This window comes from Tiliqua scincoides, chromosome 6, assembly GCF_035046505.1.
Source record: "Tiliqua scincoides isolate rTilSci1 chromosome 6, rTilSci1.hap2, whole genome shotgun sequence".
In the NCBI taxonomy this organism is placed as follows: Eukaryota; Metazoa; Chordata; class Lepidosauria; order Squamata; family Scincidae; genus Tiliqua; species Tiliqua scincoides.
This window is the reverse complement of record NC_089826.1, coordinates 83154307-83170547: the sequence shown is the minus strand read 5'-3', so window position 1 is coordinate 83170547 and position 16241 is coordinate 83154307. Positions and strand designations below refer to the sequence as shown.

Here is a 16241-nt window from a genome sequence, read left to right as displayed (position 1 = left end):
TTTTGCGTGGGAACTCCGATGTTGTGCAGATCTATGTAAATCTACACATTTGTGAAAATGCTACAGAGATGACTAGAAAATCTTTCTTTCTTTCTTTCTTTCTTTCTTTCTCTCTCTCTCTCTCTCTCTCTCTCTCTCTCTCTCTCTCTCTCCCTCCCTCCCTCCCTCCAAACTGGCAGAATGGGCAGCAAAATGGCAGATGCATTTCAATGTAAGTAAGTGTAAAGTCATGCACATTGAAGAAAAAAATCAAAACTTCACATATAGGCTGATGGGACAGCTATATAGCTGTCTGTGACAGATCAGGAGAGAGATCTTGGGGTGGTGGTGGACAGGTCGATGAAAGTGTCAACCCAATGTGCGGCGGCAGTAAAGAAGGTCAATTCTATGCTTGGGAACATTAGAAAAGGTATTGAGAACAAAACGGCTAGTATTATAATGCCGTTGTACAAATCTATGGTAAGGCCACACCTGGAGTATTGTGTCCAGTTCTGATCGCCACATCTCAAAAAGGACATAGTGGAAATGGAAAAGGTGCAAAAGAAAGCAACTAAGATGATTGCTGGGCTGTGGCACCTTCCTTATGAGGAAAGGCTACAGCGTTTGGGCCTCTTCAGCCTAGAAAAGAGGCGCCGGAGGGGGGACATGATTGAGACTTACAAAATTATGCATGGGAAGGATAAAGTGGATAGAGAGATGCTCTTTACATTCTCACATAACACCAAATTGAGTGTTAGGAGGGTTAGGACAGACAAAAGAAAATATTTCTTTACTCGGCGTGTGGTTGGTCTGTGGAACTCCTTGCTGCAGGATGTGGTGATGGCATCTGGCCTGAATGCCTTTAAAAGGGGATTGGACAAGTTTCTGGAGGAAAAATCCATTACGGGTTACAAGCCATGATGTGTATGTGCAATCTCCTGATTTTAGAAATGGGCCATGTCAGAATGCCAATGCAAGAGAGGGCACCAGGATGCAGGTCTCTTGTTATCAGGTGTGCTCCCTGGGCATTTGGTGGGCCGCTGTGAGATACAGGAAGCTGGACTAGATGGGCCTATGGCCTGATCCAGTGGGGCTGTTCGTTCGTTCGTTCGTTCGTTCGTTCGTTCGTTCGTTCGTTCGTTCTTTCTTTCTTTCTTTCTTTCTTTCTTTCTTTCTTTCTTTCTTTCTTTCTTTCTTTCTTTCTTTCTTTCTTTCTTTCTTTCTTTCAGAATAAGGCATGATTTTTTTCAAGAAGCAAAGGATCTGTGCTGTGTTATCTATCAGGGCAGGAGCCTAAACAGTGTGCCTGTTAAGAAAGATTTCTCCTTCTCTGCTTTTTTTCATCTGCACTTATAGGAAGAAATTCAAAAGGCTGATTTGATCTTAAACAAGAACTTTAGGAACAACTAGTCCAAAATGTGTCCTTTGTCTTCCAGGGTCCTCCAGCTGTTCTCTGGCCACATAAAGTTATCACCTGTTTAATGCTATTTTGGCCTCTCCATCCCATGTGTTTGATCTTCTTTGACATTTATAATATGATTTGCCCTGCGTACGGTCTAACCCTCTTGCCACATATCTAGGTCTAGATTCTTGCTCTCATGTTTCATCTTTTTTTTCCCTTCATTTTGTTTTTGTCTTGCCATTACGTTCACCTACTTACAGCCATTAATTAACCTATGAAAGCCCTTCTGGTCTTATGAGAGCCAATTATCTCTGTACAAAGAGAAAACAAGTGCAAAAAGTAGTTAACACAGGCTGGAGAAGGAAAAAAATATGGCATAGATTTTGGTGAAAGCCAAGTTGCACTGCAGTTCAGTTCCTGCATTAGGGGAAAGGAGATTGAATTTTTAACCCTTTGTTTTTTTTTCTTTTCAGTTCTTAGTCACTCTAGTGAGATTGCCAAAAGTTAAAGTCAGTGGTAGCTATAATTACATTTTCTACTGATGTTGAATTCATTTTTATTTTTGGAAACTGATGCATTCTTCTGATTTTTATTCAGTCTTCTCTGAAGGCCTTTAGGCGACTTGCACATGAAAGGTTTGGCCTTCAAACACTCTTTTCCTCCTTTCTCCACATTAAGATCCAAATAGGTAAAAAGTTCATGATCACTTATAGAAGAGGAGGCAACAAGTCTACTGTCAAGTACCAAAGCCAAGTCTCAGTGCAATTATAGTAAATGGTCTTGGTAGCAGATAATACCTTGGGAGGGGGCTTGGCAGGAAAAGAGCGTGGGCTTTCCCCCTCCTCTGGTCCCAGTCAGGATCAGCTCACCCCAATGTGTTTTGATCAGAAAGAGGCATAGGTTTAAGCATGCCTCTTTAAAACATTCCTTTAAAAGCTAACATGTACTTTGGTCCTTAGTAGGACTCTATGCTTTGGTTATATTGCCAAAGTGATCTCCCCTTCTCTCTCTAGTCAGACATGGGTGCCCTGCATAGATAAAACATTTAAAATCATGCTGAAGTTCGGCTGTAATCTTCTTCCCCAAGTTCTAAAGCTAAAGTTTATTATGATCAGATTTGTGCATTTTATGCACTGGAATTGCTTATGGAAGGAAGTAATCAAACTTCATTGTTAGTGCCAGTCCTATTTGTTTCAGTCTCAAGACATACATGGTTTATTTACTACAGAAAAAAAGGAGTAAAGTCCTCTGGGGAGGTCTGATGTGCAAGCATCATTGCCATCAGTAGGGGCTGTGTGAAAGAACATAGTAATAAGCCCCAATGGAATGCGTGAGAGTTCTTGTGCAGTTCCCTTTCAGCAGGTTGCTGAGTTTGTTTTGAACATAGGCTAATAGCAATGTGTTGGATATTGCTTCATCCAGTGGTTCTCAAACTTTTCACCACCAGGACCAGCTTTTTAGAATGTTGGGACCCACTGGATGTGATGTCATTGCTGGAAGTGCAGGGAATAGCAATTGCACCAGGCAACAAGCTTTAGGGAGGTAACAATCTGAGCTTGACATTAGTGGCCAAAATTGTGAAAACCTTGGTATGTATGAATAATACCATCATGTTATACATCATTGGAAAGATAATTTAATACGAATGCAGTGAAACACACTGCATTGGAATATCTGTATTCTATCAAACGTTATGGCCAATTAACCAGAAAATGAAAACAACTGCCAAATGGAATGAAAAGTATATTTTCTTGACTGACCTATGAGACTGATTGTTCTGAGAATCAATGAGATATTATTATGATACAGCATGGAACAATAAGGTGCTATTATGAGTCAGCTCTCATTTCCATGTATCATAATACAGTTACCCCTGCTAACTGAGTAGAGAGGCACTTCCAAGTGATGTTCCTCTTATATTTATCAGGTGGAGAATAACCATCTCTCTTCACCAGTGAGCTGCTATGGGGAGTAGGCAGGTTTTCACCCAAATTTTCACTTGTTTAAAAGCCTGATGTAATGTCACTTCTGGCTGTTATATCACTTCCAGGGCATCATTTTGAGCTTGGCAATGGGGTACACGATCATTACCTACACCAGTGATTCTGACCCCCTGAGAAACACTGGCTTAGGTGGCAATCCTATCCATATTTTCCTGGGAGTAAGCTGCATTGACTATAATGGGACTTACTTCTGAGTAGACAGGCATAGGATTAGACTCTAAGGGTGCAATCCTAACCAACTTTCCAGCACTAGCATAGCTGTGCCAGTGGGGCGTGTGCTGCACCCTGCAGTCGGGGAGACCTCCTCAAGCTAAGGCAATGTTTGTTCCCTTACCTTGGAGTTGCATTGCCCTTACCTTGGTGCTGGAAAGTTGATTAGGATTGCGCCCTGTGTCAAACTACCCAACCATTTTCAAATACAACTTCCTTTATTTATGGACTTTGATTACAAGTCAAGAGTGACCTGCCTCTTAAAGGCACTTCCAACATTCACAGTCAACACACATACAAGCCACTCCTCTCCCTCTGCCAGAAAAGTATGAAATGCATAGGTACTGGTTACAGTTGTATTATGGACCCCAGTTAAATTATGCATGCACCGATAAGGGTGTGCAAGAGGAGAGGTGCTTGAGCGGGTCTGACTCATGACTTCTGAACATCTGGGGCCATCACTACAGCATTGTAGCAGAGATCCCTGAGGACAGATGATTATACATTTACCTGCAGTGCTTTGGAGAAAAGAATATAGTTCTTTGTGCAAGAGTGTTTGTTGCAGAAATACAGTCCAAACTGAAAATCTTAAGTTTCAAGGTTAGGCTTCCTTTTTTATTTTTTTAAAAGCCATTATAAAGGAAGCTGTAGCATGAATTCTTGAAACCTATCTCCTCCAAACGCAGCTTTAAACTTTGAAAACAAGGTGCCTGTGGAAGTGAAAATCACCCCTGAGTAAATGCAGTTACTGTACACAGGAAGCTAAGATCAAGTTCAAATGCATCCCGGCACCAGTTCCTAGGAGCACTTTTTAAAGTGGCTGCAGTCTTCAAAGCTATCTATTTATCTCTGTGGGGGTGGGGGTTGCTGAAAGTATTATGTACCTAATAAGGCAGGCCATTTCAGTAGTCTCCTCCATGGGCTGATTTTTTAAAAACCTTTTCTTCTTCCAGACAAGCTGCTCAGTGCATTTCTGGTTGATGAGATAAGCTAGACGGGATTTTAGTGCTGTATTGCCTGCCACTAAAATCTAAAACTGCTGGTGCTGCTGTAGTGTTCTGAATTCAAAGTTCTGCAAACTGCCTGAGATTACTTTCAGTAAATGAAGATAAAATGCATGACCCTCCATTATGCCCCAAAACCAAACGTCTGCTTGGGTGACGCTCAGATATTTGCCAAATCTTGAAAAGGCTGCTCCTGACATCATTCTCGGAAGAACAAAGGGTGTACGCATCTTATGTGGCAAAGAGGAAGATATTAAATCATTTCTGCCCAACGTTGCATATACGCAGCAGGGACCCAATGTGTATACCTGTGAGTCAGGCAAAAATGGGCTTTAATTTCATTCCAAAGAGTAGTTTTGGTTGAAGGCAAGAAGGAAAGCAAAGGATCTTTCCTGGGAAATACACTCACATGTAATACTTTAATATCTACAGAACCTATCAAAAGTCTGGTGGTACATTCAAAAAATATCAAATGTATAGTGTCACAAATGTTCACCGATAAAGACATCGTTCACGAGCTGCATAAAATGGATTGTGAATCTATTATATGGCACCAGTGACAATGGCAGGCTGTCTCCCAAAGCGAGACCAAAAGAAGAATTAAAACGATCTATAGGCAGAGGTACAAAATACTCCACAATAAACATTAGGCAACATTGTACAATAGAGAAACAAGGCATAAATGTATAAAATAAAGTATATAATGTGCCACAGAACTGTCTGTAGTTCTTGCTGCAAGAAGCAATCCTTGGAATTTGTTGCTTTCTATTAGCATGCTTCCTAATGTGGATGGGGGTGGGGGGAGTGGGTGTTGGAATTACATTTCTAATGGTTGTGCTGGATCGTGGTCCATCCATGAAGTGAAAAATGACATTTGCATTGGCAGCAGGTGGAGGGGGGGGGGTGATGTACCGATGCATACCACCTCCTTCCAGTTTGCTACAGGCAGAGTTCGCCTCCTTACCTGCCTCTTCCTCCTTACGGGCTCTTTCAATGAAGCAGAAAATGCAGAGTATGCTGGGATTGGTCCCAGTGTGCTCCTTATTTGTTTAAAAAGCAAACATAGCAGAAGGAGCCAGGTAAGGGGGTGAGCAACCTTGAAGGAGCCATGTTGGAGGGCTGGCAAGAGCTGTAGCAATGCAGATGGGAACAATGCTGGCGTGCTTCAAGCAGCCCACTAGTTTTGGCTCAGCTGTCCTGTTCTGGACCTCTTGGTGGCTTTCAATCTCATCAGCCATCATATCCTTCTGAGCTGCCTGGAGGGGATGGATATTGGAGACACAATTTTATGGCGGCTCTAATCATCCCTGAATTCTCTAAGGTGCTACTGGGGATGTTTCCCATCCCCTTGGTCTTTGGTTTATGAGATTCTGTAGAGTCCTATATTGTCCCCTTGGCCAATAGTTCCCAAACTGTGCATAGAGGTGCTGTCCCCATGGCCTTTTTCCCTAGGTCTCTCAAGCACCACTATCTTGGATCTCACATGATCCAAGATGGCGATTTCCCTGGAAAGCCAGGAAGAGGCTACTGTGAAAGAAGAGCACTGTGACCATGATAAGTTTGGGAACCACTGCCATAGTCTGTTTGACATCCACGTGAAACTACTGGGAGAGGTCGGCTAGAGATTTGAGTTGTAGTGTTGTTAGCTTGCGGATGAGAATCAGCTTGATCTTTCCATTGCTTGTGATGCTTCTGAGTAAGCATGTAGGATTGTGCTGTAACAAATTTATTGTAGTATACGTTTTCTTGGACTACAGGTCAGTTCACCAGATGCATGATCTTTAGTTGGTAGAGGCGAACACACATGCGTGTATCTACAAAACAAGATCATATGAGAAACTGTAATTTTGCCATAATGGGGGGGTATTAAAAATGTTCTGCCTTGATAATATCGCTTCTGGCCATGACATCACTTCCAGGTTAATGACTTCACTTTGGGTAGGTCCCAAGAGATTGTCATTCTAAAAAGTGGGTCCCAGTGCTAAAAGATTTGAGAGCCACTGCTATACACACTTTCTTGGGAGTAATTTTTATTGAGCACAATGAGACTTACTTCTGAGCAGACATGCATAGGGTTGCACTGTGGATTTCATTATGTTCTTCAGTAGGAGTTTTCCATCAGCTTATGGCCTATGTCAATACTGACTGGTATCAACACGAAAGGAAGAGATGATTCCAAGTGACTGTACTTATCACTTCCTCCCCCCCCCCCCCAAAGAACACAGATTCATGCAAATTACCATACATCTTTTGCATTGGCCAACTGTAAGACAGAAATAGCTTTGCGGTATGCTTTGGTTTTTTAAAGAGTTTTATGAGAACTCCCATTTTTCTTTAATGAACTTCACAAACCCCCCTTCCCCGCCACCAACACATATGTTGTTGAGCAGTTGAAATGCTGATGAAAATTCATCTAAGGGCAAGGTTGGTTTCACTTAGAGTTACAAAGTATCTCTCAATCTTGTTTCTTATTTGACCATACACTTCTCAGTATTCCTATACGCAAAAGATTTCCCATGTGTCAGCTGTGTTCGTTTAGCACTAGGCTAGAAGTAGACAAGAAAAATGAACATTCACCACTTCTCTCTGCCTTCTGCATTCCCTTATCACCCAACATTTCTGCTTATCAGTCTTTCTGTCATTACGCCAGGATATTGTTCCTCAAGAGGAACGATCATTTCTCAGTGTTTCAGGAAAGAACATAAACACAGACACATGTAACCCAAGGCTGGAACTGACTCACTATCACGTAATCTTGTTAGACCCCCATCCAGAGACATTTAAGTAGCCCAAATATGATACCACGGCCAAACTAGACTGAATAGTGGCCCATCTGTATGTTTCAACCTGGATCTATTGCAACCTGTAGAAAGCGGGAATCTTGTTTGAACTCACCACTCACTTCCCTCTGGCTGTTTTCTGCCATCTCTTTTCTCTCATCTATGCTGGAAGACAAACGTTTGGGGAGAGAGCTGCTGAGAGGTAAACAATAGGTGGGGGAAATATTTATTTATCCATCCATCCATCCACATTTTATATCATCCTTCCTCCAAGGAGCTCAGGGTGTTGTACATAGTTCATCCCTTCCTTTTGTTCTCACAGCAACCCTGTGAGGTAGGTGAGGCTAAGAGATTGTGACTGGCCCACGGTCACCCAGGAAGCTTCATGGCTGAATGGCAATTTGAAACTGGATCTTCCAGGTATAAGTCCAACTCTCGAACCACTACACCATCCTTCAGTGCTTCTAGCCTGTGTGTCCCTTTTGTATGTGTTTAGGGTAGAGCTCATTCAAAACACATGGCTCGGGGTACAATCCTATCCAATTTTCCAGCCCCGGTGCAGCCACAGTGCAGCCCCATGGTAAGGGAACAAATGTTCCCATACCTTAAGGAGGCCTCTGTGCCTCCTCCACAAGATGCAGTGCATGCCCCATTGGCACAGCTACACGGGCACTGGAAAATTGGATAGGATTGGGCCCTCAGTCTCTTTCATAACTACTTTGGCCCTTAGGGATTTTAAGAGGATTGGTATTCTTTTTTTTTTTTTTAAATTACTATTAGCCAAGACATCAACATGGAACTTCAATGTCTACAAGCTCCATACCAGATACTGTGGATTTAAACAAAAAATAGACCTTGTTGGCAGGTTAATACAAATAGCCATTTGAAAGGTCCATTTACTCTGTTATTTACTCCATCTAGCTGCTGATGGTACATGGACAGGTAGACCTTCCCATTGGGAAGCCCGGTAGACCTGGGCTCCAAAGACTATTCCAGCTGTTGGTGGCAACAGTCAGAATTGTCTTTGGAGCCAAGGTCTACTGGGCTACCCAATGTGGAGACAGGTGTACCTGTCCTTGTGACATTGGCAGCTAGATGCAGTAATATGGAAAACCAAATGCACTCCGAAGTCTCTTTAAAATCTTTTAAATATAGAAAATCATTGCTGAAAATTATCATCACTGTATTTAGGCTCACAGTAGAATTGAAAGTGTCCTGTGTGTACCAAAATGTCTACAGCAGCTGTAGTCCTGCAGGTGGGTCCCTGAGCTCATGTACACACCTTCATGGTAAGCAGATTCACAAGCCAAAGCACTTCCGGAGTAGGCCAGTTTTCGCCCAGATTTGGCACCGTGTTAACGACTGTCGTGTATGCCTTCCTTGGCTCGATGCATATGACTTATGGCATCAGCTGCTACTGTGCCCACAGTAGTGCCTCAGCCAGTGGCGTACCCTGGGCTTCTGGCACCCAGGGCAACACCTGATGTCATGACGCCACACAATGGCATAATGTCATCAGTGTGCTCGCTCTCCAACTGCTTCCCAATGGGCCAAGTGATTTTGCCTGACCAGCTGCCAACAGGGTGCATGTGCTCCAACTGCTTCCCAATGGGGAAGCAGGTGGAACGCATGCTCTGACACCCCCCTTGATGGCAACCAGGGCATACCACAGGGTGGAAACACGGGCAACATGCCCCAGGGTGGCAACCAGGCAACCCGTTTCACCACAGGGGTGATACACCTCTGCCCCCGGCATCCCAAGTGATCAGCGAGATCAGAAAACGGAAGATCCCAGGAAATTTCTGGGGCACCTCTTTTGGCTCCTGGTCCCCGTTATGACCCTGGGACTGGGTGCAAATTACCCCTCTCATGGGCTGGGGGGAGGTGCTGATCCATCGCACAGACCAGGGATGTGTGGTGGTGGGGGAGGCAGTTGAGGAAGAGCCTCCGCACCAGAATCCTTCGAAAAGCGCCGCCACCGTGGGAGGCACCCAAGCACCCACAACCCATGCGTGGAGCAACCCATGCGCGGAGTCCTTCGAAAAAAGCCGCCACCATGGGAGGCACCCAAGCACTCACAACCCATGCTCCCTCCCCTTCGGTGGGGAGGCTCTGCCTCAACTGCCTCCCCACCCACTGCATGTTCCTAGTGTGTGTGTGTGTGTGTGTGTGTCCGTCCACAAACAACACAACAAGGGACCCCAACGCCATCCAGTGAACTGGGCAGCTCCAGCCCAGCACAGCCAGGCTCAGGCTTAAGGCACCATCAGGAGGTAGAGCCTCTCTGGGGCTTGCTGCCAGAGGGAACGAGCTCTGCCCACTCACAGACAGGCGGGCACTAGGACGCGCGGAATCCCGGTGCGCGGTCTCGGTTGCGAGAGGGACCGCATTCGGAAACGGACCGCGAGGGGCGCTGCGGCGGAAAGACTTTCGGGGACGGACCGGGCGGGGGCGGCGCAAGATGGCGGCGGACATCACGCTGCTGTTCAAGGCGAGCGTGAAGACGGTGAAGACGCGCAACAAGGCGCTGGGGGTGCCGCTGGGGGGCGAGGACGCAGCCGCCGCCCTCCTCCTCAAGCGCGGCCGCCCCAGGAGCGACTTCTCCGGCCGCGCCCGCGACGTGGTGAGCGGAGGGATCCCAGAGGCGCCCCTTTGCCGCGGAGGGACTCGCCCCTCCCGCCGCCCCCTGTGCTGCCGCTGCCCAGCTGCGGGGAGGCTGCCTATGCCCCTGCGGGTGGGTCTGCTCGGGAGTAGGCGCCTGCTGTCCCAGTGCCTGGGGCTGGCCCTGCGTCTGGGTCCTCTGCCCAGGGGGTGGCTGGTCTGCGGAACTCCTTGCCACTGGACGGGCGATGCACGGAGAGGGTGGAGGGAGGCTCTTTCCCAGAGCCAGGGGGCATCCACTGGGATTGAGTGTTGGGATTGTTAGGGCACAGATTTCTTTACCCAGTGTGTGATTGGTCTGTGAAACTCCTTGCCACAGAATTGGGATAGAGAGGATGGAGGGATGATCTTTCCCAACCCCAGAGCCAGGGGGCATCCACTGGAATTGAGTGTTGGGAGAGTTCGGACAAATATTTCCTTACCCAATGTCTCATTAGTCTGTGGAACTCTTTGCCACAGGATGTGGTGATGAATGGAGGGTTGGTTTTGGTCCCTTTCACACAGCACCAGAGCAAAGGTGCATCCTTAGAATTGATTGTTGGGATTGTTAGGGCACATATTTCTTTACGAAATGTGTGATTGGTCTGTGGAAATCTTTGCCGCAGGATGTAGTGATGGATAGAGAGGATGGAGGGATGCTTTTTTCCCTTCTCGCACAGCACCAGAGCAAGGGAACATCTACTGGAATTGAATGTTCAGCAATTTAAGACAGATTTCTTTACCCAGTGTATCATTTGTCTGTGAAACTCCTTGCCACAGCATGCGGTGATGGATAGAGAGGATGAACAGATGCTCTTTTCCCTCTCACACAGCACCAGAGCCATGGGGCATCCACTGGAATTGCGTGTTGGGAGAGTTATTTCTTTTATCCAGGATGTGATTGTTCTGTGGAACACCTTACCACAGGATGTGACAATGGTGATGGATAGGGTGGATGGAGGCATGCTCTTTTCCCTCTCAGGCAATCCCAGAGCCAGGGGACATCTACTAAAACTGTGTGTTGGGAGGCCTAGAACAGACCAAAGAAAACATTTCTTTACGCAGCGTGTAATTAATCTGTGGAACTCCTTGCCACAGGATGTGGTGATGGCATCTGGCCTGGATGCCTTTAAAAGGGGAGTGGACAAATTTCTGGAGGAAAAGTCCATCACAGGTTACAAACCATGATGGGTATGTTCAACCTCGATTTCAGAAATAGGCTATCTCTGAAAGCCACATGCAAGGGAGTGGCAACAGCATTCAGAGATCTTCTTGTCTTGTGTGGCTCCCTGAGGCATGTGGTGGGCCACTGTGAGATCCAGGAGGCTGGACTCAATGGGCCTTTGGCCTGATCTGGCGGGGCTCTTGTTACGTTCTTGCTAAGGGATGCAGTAACAAATGGAATCAGAGTGCCCATAGCCTCCAGACCTCTCATACCCTTAAGGTACTTGGCTATGTGACTGTGCACCTCGCAACTGACATTTCCACCTAGTTCAGAGCTCAGCTACCCAGAAGTTCAGTGATGATGAAATCCTGTAATCACAGAATAGCAAACTTCCTCCTGCCTCATCTGTGTCTTTTAAGGCTTGAAGACTTCTTGCCACAGGATGTGGTGATGGCATCTGGCCAAGATGCCTTTAAAAGGAGATTGGACAGATTTGTGGAGAAAAGGCCATCATGGATTACAAGCCATGATGGGCATGTGCAACCTCCTGGTTTTAGAAGTAGGCTACCTCAGAATGTCAGGTGCAAGGAAGTGGCAACGGGATGGAGGGATCTTGTTGTCTTGTGTGCTTCCTGAGGCATCTGGTGAGCTACTGTGGGATACAGGAAGCTGGATTAGGTGGACCTTTGGCCTGATCCAGCAAGGCTCCTTATGTTCTTATGGGGGTTTTATTTCTGAGGAAACAGGCTTAGGATCTGGTTTGCAAAGCTGTCATCATCACCCTATGGATGCTGTCATGGAAGGGAATTCAATGGACATCTTTAGGGTTAGGGATTAGAATAGTGGTCCAACATTTTTTCATGCCACAACCCCCATAGATAAAGTATGAAACTGGGGACCCTTCATCAATCCCACCCTATCCCAGAATTTTATCCATTCACTTTCCCCCGCACCCTTTAAACTCTCCCAGCACTGTTCACTTGTAACCAAATATTCTTATTAGAAAGAGCAGAAAAAGTAACCCTGAAGCTTGGCACTAGTGAAAGCTATTTCAGCACAATTGCTAAGAACCTGGTACCTGAAGGGGTACACCAGATGCCTCCCCCTTTACCTGGTGATCTCTGTTTCAGTAGTCTTCACCTCTTTTCCTTCCCATAAATTGCCATGACTGCACAACTGAGGCTTTGCAACCCCTTTGGAGTCCTGACCCCAAGTTTGACAAACACCACTTTAGGACAATGTTTCTCAAAGGAAGAAATTCAAAGAAGTTCCATAAAGATGCATCTTGACTTTAAAGGAGAGATATCTCAAAATGAGGGCACTAGTGAGGATAAGGAAGCTGAAAGGGAAAGTCAAGAGGATTAGATCTCTCCAGAGTGTGTGGAGGTTGTTTAAAACCACTGTAACAGAAACTCAACTAGAATATATTCCACTAAGTAGGAGAGGCACCAACCAGATCCATGAGGATGCCAGCTTTGCTCATGAGTAGAGCAAGAAAGCTATAAAAGGCAATGCGGTTTCCTTTGGAAAATGGAAGTTTTGCCCAAATGAACAAACAAAATGAAAAGAACAAAAAGCAGAACAAACTCTGGCAAAAGAAATGTAAGTTGACCGTAAAGGATGCAAACAAAAGAATATGAGGAGCATATGGCCAAAAACTTCTTTAAATGCATCAAAAACAGGAAACATGCCAGGGAGGCAGTTGGCCTGATGAGAGAATTAAAAGGAAGCCATAGGGAAAGAGAAAGAAATGAAACATGAAGGTTGCAGAGAAACTGAATGAATCTTTCACATCTGTCTCAATTACTGAAGATGTAGTTTCAGGCAGATTCCCATGCCTGAACTGACCTTCTTAGGGAGGGGGTCTGAAGCTCTGAGTCCAGTAGAAGTGTTAAAGAAAGAGGTTCTAGATTGCATTGACTGGTTAAGCATTAACAGATTGGTGGAACTCAAATATGAAATTGCTATTCTCGAATAAAAATGTGTGATCATACCAGACACCTATCGATCATTCCAGATTATTGAAAGGTAGCCAACGTAATGCTGATATTTAAAATGGGATCCAGGGCAGATCTGGGAATTACTGGCTGGTCAGCTTAAAATCTGTTCCTGGTAAACTGATGAAAAGCACCATTAAATTTTTAAACATATAAAAGAATGAAGGAGATTTTGTATGGTTTGGCAAAGCTAGGCCTGCTCACTAACCTTTTAGAGCTATTTGAGAGTGTGTAAACAGGCATGTGAATAGAGATGACGCAGTTGACATGATGTCCTTGAACTTCCCAAAAACTTTTGACAAAGGCCCAAATCCTAACCCACTTTCCAGCACTGGAATTGCTGTACCAATGGGATGTATGCAGCATCCTGCAGTTGGGTGGCATTCACAGAGGCCCCCTCAAAGTAAGGAAATGTTTGTGCCCCTACCTTGGAGCTGCATTGTCCTTAGGTTGGTGTTGGAAAGTGGGTTAGGATTGTGCCCAAAGTCTATTGTCAAGGCTTTTGAGCCAATTTAGCAATCGTGGAATAAAGGGACAGGTCATATTATGGATTGGTAACTGACTAAAGAACAGTTGCAGAGAGTAGGAGAAAGTGTACTGTTTTTACTGTGAAGGGAAATAAGAAGTGGGGTCCCTCAAAGATCTGTATTGGGACGGATGCTTTTTGACATCTTCATAACAGATCTGAAGTTGGGTTAAACAGCTAGGTGATCAAGTTTGCAGATGGCAGCAGACTATTCAAGTTGGTTAAAACCGAAGCAGATTTTGAAGCGTTCAGAAAGGCCTCCAAACTGGGTGAGCAGGCTACCAAATGGTAATGCAGCTCATTGTCAGTGAGTGTAAATGATGCAGACTGGGGCAAAAAATTCCATCTACATCCATTCATTGATGGAGTCCGAGCTGTTAGTGATGAACCAGAACAGTGAGCCTAGCTGTGGTGGCTAGCTCAGTGAAAGCATCAACCTATCTGCGAAGAAGACATATTTCATGCTAGAAGTTATTAACAGCCCAGTCCTATGGGCAAGGTCCACTGCTGGAACTTGCTCAGCTTGTGCCAGGATGCTATCCCCTCCAGAGCCTTCCGTTATGCCCCTTTCTCTCCTTCTTGGACGTGCCAGCTGTATTGCTGGTTCAGGTCTGAGGAGACCCATAGGTAAATGAGAGGCTTACAGAGCAGTAAGAGAAAGTATTTTCCCTTGCTTCTTTCAACCCTCCAGATTGGCGTCCCCTACCATAGCATACAGCACTGGCTGTTTTGGTGCACCAACATGCTATAGTGTGTGTTTGGGGGGGGGGGGATAGGATTGGGCTGTAAGAAAGGGATCAAGATAAAGCTGCTGATATTATAATGTTGATATACTAGTCTGTGGTGTGATCACATTTGGATTACTATGTACCTCAAGAAAAATAGTGCAGAGCTGGAAAAGGTTCAGAAGAAGGCACCCAAAATGATTAGTGGCCTGGACCACCTTCATAAAGATGAAAGACTATAGAGTTTGGAGTATTTTAGTTTGGGGGGGGAAAGGCAATTAAGGGGGCAACATGATTGAGACTTGTGAAATAATGAACTGTGGAGAGAGAGAACTTTTTCTGTATTTCTCACAATACTACAACCAAAGGTTATTCAATGAAACCAATTGGCAGGAGATTTAGGATGAACCAAAAAAGGTACTTCGTATAGCGCATAGTTTGTGGAATTTGTTGCCCTAAGAGAAGACAATTGCTATTACCTTGGATGACTTGAGAAGGATAGGACAAATTCATGGAGGACAAGTTTGCCAATGACTACTAGTTGTGATGGCTGTGGTCTGCCTCCTGGTTCTCTAGCAGCACATTTATATCCTAACAAGTAATATGAAGGCAAACTGAAAACCATTTATATACGCATTTCAGCATGCCATGAGCTTGTACGTAAAAGGTATAGCTATTTCTTAGGAATAGTCACCTTAAAGCAAGTTAAATTGGGCTGTTTCAGTGCTGTAATTGAGTGGTGTTCCAGCCATTCATCATTTTCTAATTTACTGTTACAGAATAATTCACTTTTAGAAATGGAAAACTTTCTGTAAAATAAAGCCGGATATTTTTCTGCCTAACATCACTGGTTAGGACACAAATTAAACCCAGTTGCGATACTGTGCTTCAAAAAAGATGGGGTTGTGTTTAGATGGCATATTTGGAGCAGGCAATTGTGTCTCCTTTTATTGTAGGTATTTCTTATTAATTCATTGGTCAGCTGCATTGTGTGGAATGGAGTTAGTTGCCTTAAAGTCTGTATTTCTTTCAGGCTTTTAAAAGCCAATATTTTCCCATGCGCTAATGGTGTGGCTAGTGCAAGCTTGTTAGGGAGGTGGGGCAGCTCTTTGGATGCAATGCTGAAGTACCCACTCCCTCTTTGTTTGCCATAGCCTCTTTTGCAGTTTATAGGGACTGTTTCTACTCTGCTGGTACTACAATGCTCCTAACTACTTCTGTCAGTCTTTTAGGGGAGGTTCTACTTCCTTCAGCCAGGTAAACACCATTACTAGACCAGGAAGAGCTATCTTGCCTGGATGTAATTTAAGCTTACTCATCTGCATCCTTCCCCTCACTGAATTAAGACCAGCTTCTTCAACTGGATGTAGTACTGAGTTGCACCATTGGTTGTCATAAGCATACTGGTAATACTTCCCCCCAAGCCTCTGGGCGATTTCCCTCAGAGACTTCATATAGATGTTAAACAGAAAGGGAGGCAGAATGGAGCCTTGTGAGACACCATAGGCCAATGGCCATGTTGTTGAGTTGCCCCCCCCCCCAGTATCACCATCTGGGATCTCCCCTCCAGGAAGGGTTTGAACGAATTTAGGATATTTTTGGGATGCTGAATCAAAAAAGGGCATCAGTTTTGCCTGACCAGCTCTAGTTTTCGGGGGTATGGCATAGCCACCATATATGCTGATTAAAGCAGCTTAAGAACATAAGAACATAAGAACAGCCCCACTGGATCAGGCCATAGGCCCATCTAGTCCAGCTTCCTGTATCTCACAGCGGCCCACCAAATGCCCCAGGGAGCACACCAGATAAC

At 45.1% G+C, this 16241-nt stretch overlaps 1 protein-coding gene across 2 annotated transcripts in view; it reads left to right on the top strand.

The window, feature by feature from the left end:
- The first annotated feature begins 9823 nt into the window (after nt 1-9823).
- Nucleotides 9824-16241, top strand: part of STX18 (syntaxin 18) — a 58959-nt gene continuing 52541 nt past the window's right edge. Inside the window, exon 1 of one of the 2 annotated variants that reach the window (XM_066631856.1) lies at nt 9824-10001. In XM_066631856.1, the coding sequence (XP_066487953.1) occupies nt 9840-10001 (162 nt within the window). In that variant the 5' untranslated portion in view covers nt 9824-9839. The remainder of the gene's footprint in view (nt 10002-16241) is intronic. The other variant, XM_066631857.1, reaches the window with a different exon arrangement.